The sequence below is a fragment of the Nycticebus coucang genome, chromosome 17 (genome assembly GCF_027406575.1).
Source record: "Nycticebus coucang isolate mNycCou1 chromosome 17, mNycCou1.pri, whole genome shotgun sequence".
Lineage (NCBI taxonomy): Eukaryota > Metazoa > Chordata > Mammalia > Primates > Lorisidae > Nycticebus > Nycticebus coucang.
The window spans coordinates 33,099,216-33,111,598 of NC_069796.1; the positions used below are offsets into that span (position 1 = coordinate 33,099,216).

The 12,383-nt window shown below is 40.8% G+C and overlaps 1 protein-coding gene across 2 annotated transcripts in view; it reads left to right on the forward strand.

Moving 5' to 3' along the window:
* Positions 1 to 12,383, forward strand: part of DDX46 (DEAD-box helicase 46) — an 88,864-nt gene that overhangs the window by 50,327 nt on the left and 26,154 nt on the right. For both annotated transcript variants that reach the window (XM_053566406.1, XM_053566407.1), the window contains exons 14-16: positions 955 to 1,119; positions 2,677 to 2,839; positions 11,861 to 12,054. In XM_053566406.1, the coding sequence (XP_053422381.1) occupies positions 955 to 1,119; positions 2,677 to 2,839; positions 11,861 to 12,054 (522 nt within the window). The remainder of the gene's footprint in view (positions 1 to 954; positions 1,120 to 2,676; positions 2,840 to 11,860; positions 12,055 to 12,383) is intronic.

Below are 12,383 nucleotides of genomic sequence, written 5' to 3' on the forward strand. Positions count from 1 at the left end.
CTCTACCCAGGGTGACAGCTTGAGGCTCTGTCTCAAAAAAAAAAAAAAAATTCTGTATATTCCTCACAAGACTTTTTATTCTTCTCAAGTTCCAACCACTTACCAGTGTCTACCTTTGTTTAAGTCATCATCATTAATCTTATTTTCTGTTTATACCAGTCACCATGAGAATTCTTACACCTTTATTCCTCTAGAGCTCTATTAGAACTGATGCAATTGGTGCTCCTGCCTCTCTCCCGGAAAACTCTTTGTAGCTTTATTATTTTATTTCTTTGTGTAGTTCTTACATCTGTTTAATATGACTTTTTTTTTTCTTTTTCCCAGTTTCTGGCCAGGGCTGGGCCTGAACCCACCACCTCTGGCATATGGGGCTGGCACCCCACTCCTTTGAGCCACAGGCACCACCCCAATAAGACATTGATATGTTACATAATATGATATATTGATAGACATTTATTTATTTGTCCAGCCTCATTAGACTGTAAGCATTAACATAGTTACCAGAGTAAGGGAGGATGAGAGGAGGAAATTGGGAGATGTAGGTTAATGGAAACAAAATGGAAAAAATACAGGATCAGTAAGTAGAAAGATGTAATGTACAAAACGATAGGTATTTTTCACAGTGTATGGTAGTCAGGATTTTTGATAGGTGAGTAGAATATAATTAACTGCCCTTTCCACAGGGAATATGTGATGGTGGATTTGTTACACTAAACGTAGGTGGAGTTTTCATTTTTTAAGATTAGGAGACTGAGAGTAGTAAATTAGAGGGTAAAATGAACTGTGACAATCAAAGGCAACAAGTTTAAAAGTAACTTATTTATTGAACTGTGATCTGGGGAAATAAAGAAGTAATGAAAATAGCTATTCTCAAAAGTTTCTTCTACTTGATTTTAACATTGTATAAGTTTTGGAGACTATACTCATCAGTATTTATTGGTAATGTTTTCTCAGGTCATGCGAATTGTGGATAATGTCCGTCCTGACCGCCAGACAGTTATGTTTTCAGCTACTTTCCCCAGAGCCATGGAGGCTTTGGCTCGCAGAATCCTGAGTAAACCCATTGAAGTGCAGGTTGGAGGCAGGAGTGTGGTTTGCTCAGATGTGGAACAACAAGTGGTGAGTACACTCTTTGGTGAATCCCCAGTTGCTTTGATATTTAAGCACTGTGTGTTAGGATCCTTTTGAGATCAGGGTGAGGAGGGCAGATAACTTCCAAAATTAACTAATGTATATGAACTGAAGCCTTCAATATTTTGTCAGGTACAGTTGACAGTGCTGTTTCATGGAACTGTTTAAATGGTCAACTGGTCACAGTGGCACTAGCCTATATATCCAACTGCTTAGCAAGCTAAGGCAGAAGGATTGCTTGAGTCTAGGAGTTCTGGGCTGTAGTGCACCGGGCCAATCAGATGTCCACACTAACCGCAGTGTCAGTATGGTGACCAAGTAGGAGTAGGAGACCAAGAAGGGGTGAACCAGCCTTGGTTGGAAACAGCATTTCAAAAGTCCTGTACAAGTCATTAATGGACTTGTACCTATGAATAGCCGTGGTACTTTAGCTTGGGCAACATAGCAAGACTATCTGTTTGGAAATAAATTACATGATCACTTTTGTTTATCTTATCAGAAGTGGTGAGCTGCTAGATGGAAATCTCATATACCGATCTTATTCTTTTTTTTTTTTTTTCTGAGACAAAGTCTCACTTATGTCATCCTAGGTAGAGTGCTGTGGTGTCACAGCTCACAGCAAACTTTTTTTTTTTTTTTTTTTTTGCAGTTTTTGGGGCCAGGTTTGAACCTGCCATCTCTGGTATATGGGACTGGCGTCCTACTCCTTGAGCCACAGGCGCTGCCACAACCTCAAACTCTTGGGCTTAAGCAATTCCCTTGCCTCAGCCTCCCAAGTAGCTGGGACTATAGGTGCCTGCCACAAGGCCTGGCTATTTTTTTTCTGTTGCAGTTGTCATTGTTGCTTAGCTGGCATGGGCTGGGTTTGAACCTGACAGCTTCGGGGTATGTGGCTGGTGCTGTAACCACTGTGCTATGGCACTGAGCCTACCAATGTTACTCTTTAGTTACTAGGATATGAAATTAAGAGGCACAGAAGAGATGATCGTTTGCCTGCATTTGCATACCATTTACTCTTTGAAAGTTTACAAATTTTCTTTTTTTTTTTTTGTAGAGACAGAGTCTAACTGTACCGCCCTTGGGTAGAGTGCTGTGGCGTCACATGGCTCACAGCAACCTCCAACTCCTGGGCTTAAGCGATTCTCTTGCCTCAGCCTCCGGAGTAGCTGGGACTACAGGCACCCGCCACAACGCCCAGCTATTTTTTGGTTGCAGTTTGGCCGGGGCTGAGGTTTGAACCTGCCACGCTCTGCATATGGGGCCGGCGCCCTACTCACTGAGCCACAGGCGCTGCCCTACAAATTTTCTTTGTCTCACTGGTTTATACTTAAAATCAACATTTTCCTAGCCCTTACTAAAGATATAGTAAGGTATTATACTTTATTCATTCACCACAAATGTATTTGTGAAATATTTTAGTCCAACGATATTTTAGTCCAATGATATTTTCGTTCCATTAACTTGGTATAATCCTGTGTTTTTAGATTGTCTAAATATCTAATGATATTTTCATTCCATTAACTTGGTATAATCCTGTGTTTTCAGATTGTGATTGAAGAAGAAAAGAAATTCTTGAAGTTACTTGAGCTTTTAGGTCATTATCAAGAATCAGGATCTGTCATTATATTTGTGGATAAGCAGGAACATGCTGATGGTCTTCTGAAGGATTTAATGAGGGCATCTTATCCTTGCATGTCTCTTCATGGAGGTAACGATTAATTTCATTCATGCATAAAATATCTGTTAAGTATATATAACTTTACAAGCACTGTGCTGTAGTCTGAATGGTAACATTTGCTTTCTCTGTAATTGGTAACTAAATTTTATATCATTTGTATGACTTTTTACTCATAAAAGCTGTATAGGGGTAAGCATTATCTTAGAAAACCAGGCAAGCATACATTGATTTGACAAAATTCCATTGCCATTAATTAGTTAAGAAGGAATTGAACTTAAATATTCCTTGTTGTTTTTTTTTTGAGACAGAGTCTTACTTTGTTTCCCTTGGTAGAGTGCCAGGGTGTCATAGCTCACAACAACCTTGAATTCCTGGGCTCAAATGATTCTCTTGCCTCAGCCTTCTAAGTAATTGGGACTACAGCCGTGCCTGCCACAACAGTGGGCTATTTTTAGAGACAGGGTCTTGCTCTGGCTCAGGCTGGTCTAGAGCCTGTGAGCTCAGGTAGTCCACCCACCTGGGCCTCCCAAGAGTGTCAGAAATACAGGCATGAGTCACCGCGCCCGGCCTCCTTTTTTTTTTTTTTTTTTAATTTTTTTTTGAACTTAAATATTTCTGACTCATGTGATACATGCTGCCTAAAGGTTCTCATGATTTCCCTTAGAACTTTTACTGAAATTTTAAAGTAACATTTTAAGTTTTATGTATCATTGCCATTGTTATGTATATGTGGAACTAGAACACAAAACATAGGGAACAAAATGGTTCTCATTAACAAAGTGTTCATTCTGGCTGTCTAATTAGGAACCATCCCAAAATTTGGTGGTAACAGTTATTATTTTGCTTATGAATCTGTAATTTGGGTAGAGTTTTCCATGTACATCTAGTCTCTGTTTCATGTTGTATCTACTAGGACAGCGTGGACTTGGGGATCCATTTTTAATTTTCCTCACTTATGTGGCTGGCAAATTGGTACTGGCTCTTGACTGGGAGCTCAGTCAGGCAAATTGGCCAAGGGCTTTTGTGGGCCTTTGTATGAGGCTGCTTGGTCATTAGGCAAGAACCAGAAACAGGCCGGCCACTTAAGAATGATACTAGAGGGTGGCACCTGTGGTTCAAAAAGGTAGGACACCAGCCCCATATGCCGGAGGTGGTAGGTTCAAACCTAGCCCCGGCCAAAAACTGCAAAAAAAAAAAACAATGGTACTAGAATGGCCAGAGCTTTTATTTCTACCATATACCATTGGTTAAAGTAGTCAACCATCTGGCCCAGATATCAGGATGGAAGCATAGACTCCACTTTTTTTTTTTTTTTTTTTTTTGTTGAGACAGAGTCTCACTTTATGGCCCTCGGCAGAGTGCCATGGCCTCACACAGCTCACAGCAACCTCCAACTCCTGGGCTTAAGCAATTCTCTTGCCTCAGCCTCCCGAGTAGCTGGGACTACAGGCGCCCGCCACAACGCCCGGCTATTTTTTTGGTTGCAGTTTGGCCGGGGCTGGGTTTGAACCCGCCACCCTCAGTATATGGGGCTGGCGCCTTACTGACTGAGCCACAGGCACCGCCCTAGACTCCACTTCTTAATAAGGAGAATGTCATCTCACATTCAGAGCACGTGGGATAGGACATACTTTTGCTGTCATCTTTAGAAAGTACAGAGTACCACATCAGGCTTCATATGGGATGTTAAAAGAGCTTTGAAAATTTATGTGTGGTTAGCTTTTAATATTTAAAATGCCCCATTATGTTTTTGTTTTGTTATATTGTGATAAATATTCATTACATAAAATTTGCTATTTTAACTTTTTTTTTTGAGACAAGGTGACACTATGTCACCCTCAGTAGAGTGCTGTGGTGTCATAGCTCACAGCAACCTCCAACTCTCGGTCTTAAGTGATTCTCTTGCCTTAGCCTCCTAAGTAGCTGGGACTACAGGTGTCTGCCACAATGCCCAGCTATTTTTTTGTTGCAGTTGTGATTGTTGTTTAGCAGGCCCGGGCTTGGTTTAAACCTGCCAGCCTCGGTGCATGTGGCCGGTGCCGTAACCACTGTGGTATGTGTGCTGAGCCTATTTTAACTTTTTTTTTTTTGTAGGCAGAGTTTCACTTTCACCCTCGGTAGAGTGCTGTGGCATCACACAGCTCACAGCAACCTCCAACTCCTGGGCTTTGGCAATCTCTTGCCTCAGCCTCCCTAGTTAGGTGGGACTATAGGCACCTGCCACAAAGCTGGACTATTTTTTTGTTGCAGTTTGGCCAAGGCCATTTTTGAACCCACCATCGTCGGTATATGGGGCCGGCGCACTACCCACTGAGCCCCAGGCACCACCCTATTTTAATTGTTTTTAAAAGTATAATTCTGTAGCATTAAGTGTACTTTTCTATCATTTACAGATACAAACTGTACCTATGAAGCAATAACTCTCCATTTCTCTCCTTTATCAGTCCTTTATGGCCTCTATTCTGATTTCTGTCTCTGTGATTTTGCTTTTTCTGGATACTTCATATAAATGAAATCATATAGTATTTTTTATTTTCTGTCTAGCTTTTTTTATGGAGCATAATTCACCCATGTTGTAGCATGTATCAGATTTCCTTTTTATTTGGGCATAGTGGCTTGCAAATTGGTACTGACTCTTGACTGGGAGCTCAGTCAGACAAATTGGCCAAGGCTTGAGCCTGTAATTCCAGCTACTAGGGGAGCTGAGATTGAGCCTGGGAGTTCAAGGCTGTGCGATGAGCTCTAATTGAACCACTGCACTCTACCTTGGGTAACCGAGTGAGACTCTGTCACCAACAAAATGAACGAATGAAGGAGTAATTTTCTTTTTTTTGAGATAGTCTCCTTTTGTTGCCCTTGGTACAGTGCCATGGCATCATAGTTCACAGCAACCTCAAATTCTTGGGCTCAAGTGATCTTGCCTCAGCTTCCCAAGTAGCTGGGACTACAGGCACGTACCACAATGCCTGGCTGTTTTTGTAATACAGACGGGGTCTCACTTTTACTTTGTCTGGTCTCGAACTCCTGAGCTCAGGCAATCTACTCACCTGAGCCTCTCAGAGTGCTAGGATTACAGGAGTAACCCACTCCTCCTAGCTGAATGATTTCATTTTTAAGACTGAATAATAGTTTGTCAGCCCTGTGTATCCATGGGTTCCACATATATAGATTCAACCAACTACAAATTGTAAATATTTGACAAAAATTTTGTGTCTGTACTAAACATGTGCAGACTCTTTTTTGTTACTGTTATCATCATTCCTAAAGTATTAACCATTTGTATAGCATTTATGTTATGTTATATTAGATATCATAAGTAATCTAGAAATGATTTGAAGTATACAGGAAGATGTGTATAGGTTATGTGCAAACACTATGCCATTTTATGTTACGGACATGAACATCTATGAATATTGGTACTGGAGGAAGGTCCTAGAACCAGAGATACTTAGGGAAGAGTGTGTACCACATTTTCTTTACTCAATCATGTGTTGATGGACCCTTCAGTTGGTTTGACCCCTTGGCTAATGTATGTCATTCTACTGTGAGTATTGGCATACAAGTATCTTGTGTTACTGTCTTTAATTTTTTGAAGTTTATATCTAGGAGTAGAATTGTTTGGTCATTTTATAAATCTTAGTTCAGCTTTTTGAGGAATCATCAAATTGATTTCCACAGTAGCTAAGCCATTTCACATTCCCACCAGTAATATACTAGAGTTCTAGTGTCTCTACATCCTGGCCAGCACTTAATTTCTTTTGTTTTTAAATTAATAGTTATGTTAGAGTGAAGTGATATCTCATTGTGATTTTGATTCTGATTTGCATTTCCCTTATAACATTGTTGAGAATCTTTTTATGTGCTTATCAATCATTTATATATCTTATTTGGAGAAATGTGTATTCAAAGCCTTTACCTATTTTTTAAATTGACTTATGTTTTTGCTTTTGAATTATAAGTTTTCTTTATATTATTTTCTGGACAATAATCCTATGTCAAATATATGATTTGCAGCTATTTTCTCTTATTCTGAGTTAGCTTTTCTCTTTCTGGATAGTGTACTGTTGTTTTTTAGACAGGGTCTCACTCTTGCTCATTTCAGAGTGTAGAGGTGTCATCAGACCTCACTGCACCCTCCAACCGCTGGGCTCAAGCAGTCCTCTTGCCTTATCCTCCCAAGTAGCAAAGACTACAGGCTACAATAATTTTTCTGTTTTGCGGGGGGTGGGTTTGGTAGAGATGAAGTCTTTGTATATTGCTCAAGCTAGTCTTGAACTTTCGGACTCTAAGCCATTCTCTTTTATCAACCTCCCAATGTGCTAGGATTATAGGCATGAGCCACTGTGCCTGAACTCTGCCTGCTTTTAGTCACTCTCTGCTGCATTTAGGTAGTTTGTCTTCATATTTTGTCCAGAGTTCATAGTTGTTATTTGGAGGAGTTTCTACGTTGGTGGAAATGTATGCTCTTTATATAAGGAAATTATTTCCCATTTTCCATCTATATTCTTGCTTATGTCTTTTATAACAGAATTTCATCACATGCTTCATTCTCAACTATTTATAGGCAGGGAGATTGACATGTTTCTTAAAGTATTCTGAGTAAAATAAACCTGAGAGTCTATGAAACGTTAGGAGGTTTAAAAGGCCAAATGTGTTTTCATAATCATTTGATTATGTAATTTGCCTTTTTCACTTTGATTGTCTCTTTAGTGTGTAGTATTTTCTGGAGGCTACATGACATGTTATGTTGCAGCAGATTGAATAAAGAAGATGTGCGACTCCAACTATCTTCTATTATGTCAGACATGAAAGAAATTGACAGAAATGTAAAACAATAAATTTTTTATTATTTTGGAAACATTTTTCTCAAAAATTTTTTTTTTAATTTTAACATGTCATTGCCCTATTGTTACTATAAACAAATTAAGTATTTTAAAATCTCCTCAGTTCTAATTCCTAATGCATTCAATGTTGATAGGTAAGACCTACATCAACGAAAGCTCTTTGGGTATAGTTCCTATTAATTTTAAAAGTATAGAGACATCCCCAGCAAAGTTAAAGAAGTATTGGTTTACACTAAGTATGATTAACCTCTTGAAGTTGACAATTAGACTCATTTCCCACTTGATGTATACATGAGCACGTGTTGAGTTGGTGTTTGAAAAAAATTGGCATTGTTTGAAAAAGGAAGAGGGCTAATCTTTGTTGGATAGGCATCCCATATACTTCAGTTATCATATTCAGTTCCAAGGAATAAAATATGTGCAGTTGTGTTAATAGTCAGGATACCTTAGGCTAACATAAAAGTTTAGGTATTTTTAAATTGCAAGCTTAAATTTATACTGATACTGATTTTGTTAATTTGTTTTTGTTTTTTTTTCTTTGGAGGCAGGGTCTCACTTTGTCACCCTTGGTAGAGTGCCATGGTGTCATAGCTCACAGCAACCTCGAACTCCTGGACTCAAGCGATTGTCTTATCTCAGCCTCCTGAGTAGCTGGGAATATAGACGCCTTCCACAACGCCCAGCTGTTTTTAGATTGCTTTTGCTCAGGCTGGTCTTGAACATGTGAGCTCAGGCGATCCATCCCTTGACCTCCCAAGTGCAAGGATTACAGGCACGAGCCACCTCGTGCAGCCTTTGTTTTTTTTTTTTTTCTTTTTTCAATAGAGTCTTATTCCGTCATCCTGGGTAGAGGGCTGTGGTGTCATTAGAGTTCACAGCAACTTTAAACTCTTGGGCTTAAGAGATTCTCTTGCCTCAACCTCCCAAGTAACTGGGACTACAAGTGTACGCCACCACACACACCTGTATCCACCCGCTTTGGCCTCCCAGAGTACTAAAATTATTGTCATGAGCCACTGTGCTTGCCTTAAGAGACTTTTTTGGTAAGGTGTCAGATCTGAGTTTCTTTGACATGAGATCCAGTACTAATTAAACTCAATGTTTGAAGACTGTGTTTAAAATTTTAGGTAGTACAGGCAGCGCCTATAGCTCAGTGAGTAGGGTGCCGGTGGTGGGTTTGAACCCGGCCCCCGGCCAAACTGCAATAAAAAATAGCCGGGCGTTGTGGCAGGCATTTGTAGTCCCAGCTACTCGGGAGGCTAAGGCAAGAGAATTGCCTAAGAGCTGGAGGTTGCTGTGAGCTGTGATGCTACAGCACTCTACCAAGGGCGACAACATAAGACTCTCTCTCTAAAAAAAAAATTTAGGTAGTAACAGGAATTAATATTTATCAATATTTTGGCCAGGTGTTGTGGCTCATGCCTGTAATCCTAGCATTTTGGGAGGCCAAGGCGGGTGGATTACTTTCGTGTACAATTTGGAAACCAGCTTGAGCAAGAGGCTGTCTCTACCAAAAATTGAAAAAAAAAAAACAAAAGAAGAAAGAAAGGAAAAACAGGCAAGTGGATGGATTGAGCCCAAGAGTTGGAGGTTGCTGTGAGCTATGATGCCACGGCACCCTACCCAGGACAACAGCTTGAGACTCTGTTTCAAAAAAAAAAAAAGAAAGAAAAATATTTATCAATATTTAGATGCTAAATATTCCGAGCTTTTGTTAAGCCCAGATTTTTTTTTTTTTTTTTGTAGGGACAGAGTCTCACTTTATCGCCCTCGGTAGAATGCAATGGCATCATACAGCTCACAGCAACCTCCAACTCCTGGGCTGAAGCGATTCTCTTGCCTCAGCCTCCTGAGTAGCTGGGACTACAGGTGCCCGCCACAACGCCCAGCTATTTTTCGGTTTGCAGTTCAGCCGGGGCCGGGTTTGAACCCGCCACCCTCGGTATATGGGGCCGGCGCCCTATTGACTGAGGCACAGGTGCCACCCCTAAGCCCAGATTTTTTGTGAAATCTGTTACAAGCATGAGTTTCAAGGTTTGAAATTTATCCTTTTCCCTTCTTTTATTACCAGGGATTCTTTGGTACTCTATCATAAAATATTTTGTAATCTGTGCGTCTTGTAATTTAATATTTTGGTATCTTCTATTTTATTTTATTTTTTAAAACAGAGTCGCACTATGTTGTGCTGGTGTGGCATCACAGCTCACAGCAACCTCAGATTCTTTGGTCTTAAGTGATACTCTTGCTTCAGCCTCCCAAGTACGTTGGGACTACAGGCGCCTGCCACAACTCCCAGCTGTTTTTTGGTTGGAGCTGTTATTGATGTTTAACAGGCCTGGGCTGGGCTCGAACCCTCTAGCCTTGCTGTACGTGGCTGGTGCCCTGCTCCCTGAGCTATGGGTGCTGAGCCAAGGTATCTTATATTTTACTTTGTTATTGACATAGTCGTGTATTTGGGTCATATATTTAAAAGATGTATCGGTTAGGCATGGTGGCTCCCATCTATAATCCCAGCACTCTGGGAGGCTGAGACAGGTGAATAGCCTCAGCTCAGAAGTTCAAGACCAGCCTGAGCAAGAGCTAGACCTCCATCTCTACTATAAATAGAAAAACCAGCCGGTCATGGTGGCGCATACCTGTAGTCCCAGTTACTTGGGAGGCTGAGGCAAGAGAATCTCTTGTGGAAGGGGCCTGTAGTCCTAGCTTCTCACATGGCTGAAGTTTGCTTGAGCCTAAGAGTTTGAGGTTGCTGTGAGCTTTGATGCCATTGGACTCTACCGAGGTTGACAAAGTAAGACTGTGTCTCAACAACAACAAAAAAAATGACAGTGGTAATCACCTAAGGAGTGTGAGTAGGTGTTTGTTAAAATGCAAGTTCTAGGTTGGGTGCAGTGGTTCAAAACTACAATCTTAGCACTTTGGGAGGCTCACTTGAAGTTTAAGATAAGCCAAAACAACATAGACCCTACAGTGACAATTTTCTACAAAATATAGAAAAATTAGGCAAGCATGGAGATGTGTACCTACAGCCCCAGCTTATTTGGAGGCTAAGGCAGGAGGATTGCTAAACCCAGAACTTGAGGTTGCAGAGAATTGTGATGATGCCATTGTACTTTACCCTAGGCAATAGAGCAAGGCCTGTCTTTGGAAATAAATAAAAGATTCTGATTTCATTTTGGGAGGTAGAACTGGACATTCTGATTTTTTTTTTCTTTTTTTTTTAAGAGACAGAGTCTTACTTTATCGTCCTCGATAGAGTGCTGTGGCATCACACCTCACAGCAACCTCCAACTCCTGGGCTTAGGTGATTCTCTTGCCTCAGCCTCCCAAGTAGATGGGACTACAGGCGCCCGCTGTAATACCCGGCTATTTTTGTTTGTTTGTTTGCTTGTTTGCAGTTTGGCCAGGACCGGTTTTGAACCTGCCACCCTCGGTATATGGGGATGGCGCCCTACCCACTGAGCCACAGGCACCGCTCCAACATTCTAAATTTGTAACAAGCTCTCATGTGCTGCTGCTCTATTCCTTGGACAAAACTGACTAGCAAGGCTCTAAATATAAACCTACAGGAAACAAAGATCTGAATCCTGTCACTATGGGCAGAAGGTTCCCGCCTTTTCTCCTGTTGGCCCCAAAAAAGGTTTAGGTTAATGATTCTGGTATTGGGCTCCTACAGATACAGTTTTTATATATAAGAAAGAAGGCAAAACAAGGCAGAGTGAAAAGATTCATAAATGAATTAATAGCAGTAACTTTTGTTCATAATGTTAAGTTTCCTTAGTCTTTTACTTTTTATATTGTAGTAATTCAAAGTGTGAAATTGTTTTGTTTGTTCGTTTGTTTGTTTTTTGAGCAGTCTCACTGTGTCACCCTTGGTAGAGTGCCATGGCATCATAGCTCACAGCAACCTCAAACGCTTGCGCTTAAGCAATTCTCTTGCCTCAGCCTCCCAGGTAGCTGGAACCACAGGCGCCCTCCACAAGGCCCGGCTATTTTTCTGTTGCAGTTGTCGGTCATTGTTGCTTAGCTGGCCAGGGCTGGGTTGAACCTGCCAGTCTCAATGTATGTGGCTGGTGCCGTTACCACTGTGCTACAGGCACCGTGAAATTATTTTTTATTCTGAGTTTATATTCATTCTCATCAGAAGAAATAGCAAATTTTATTCGAATGTGTTGTTTAATATCTTTTCTCTTTAATTTACCTGCAGGCATTGATCAATATGACAGAGATAGCATCATTAATGACTTTAAGAATGGGACCTGCAAACTTCTTGTGGCCACCTCTGTTGCTGCCCGAGGTCTAGATGTGAAACATCTTATTCTTGTAGTAAATTATAGCTGCCCTAACCATTATGAGGATTACGTGCACAGAGCAGGACGGACTGGAAGAGCAGGCAACAAGGTAAAGAGAAGTTTTTTATTGTTGATTTCTGTCACATTCAAGTACAGGTATTTCTTTAGTATTTTATGTACTAGATAACAGGAGTTAGGGGTACAGTTTGAAAATGCTTAATCGATAGAGAGTGATTGGTTATTGTTAAAGGTTGACGTTAATAATTTGTACACATAGGCTCAGTACCTATAGCTCAGCGGCTAGGGCATCGGCCACATGCACAAGAGCTGGCAGATTCGAACCCAGCCCAGGGCCTGCCAAACAATAATGACAACTACAACAAAAAAAATAGCGTTGAGGGGCACCTGTTGTCCCCACTACTTGAGAGGCTGAGGCAA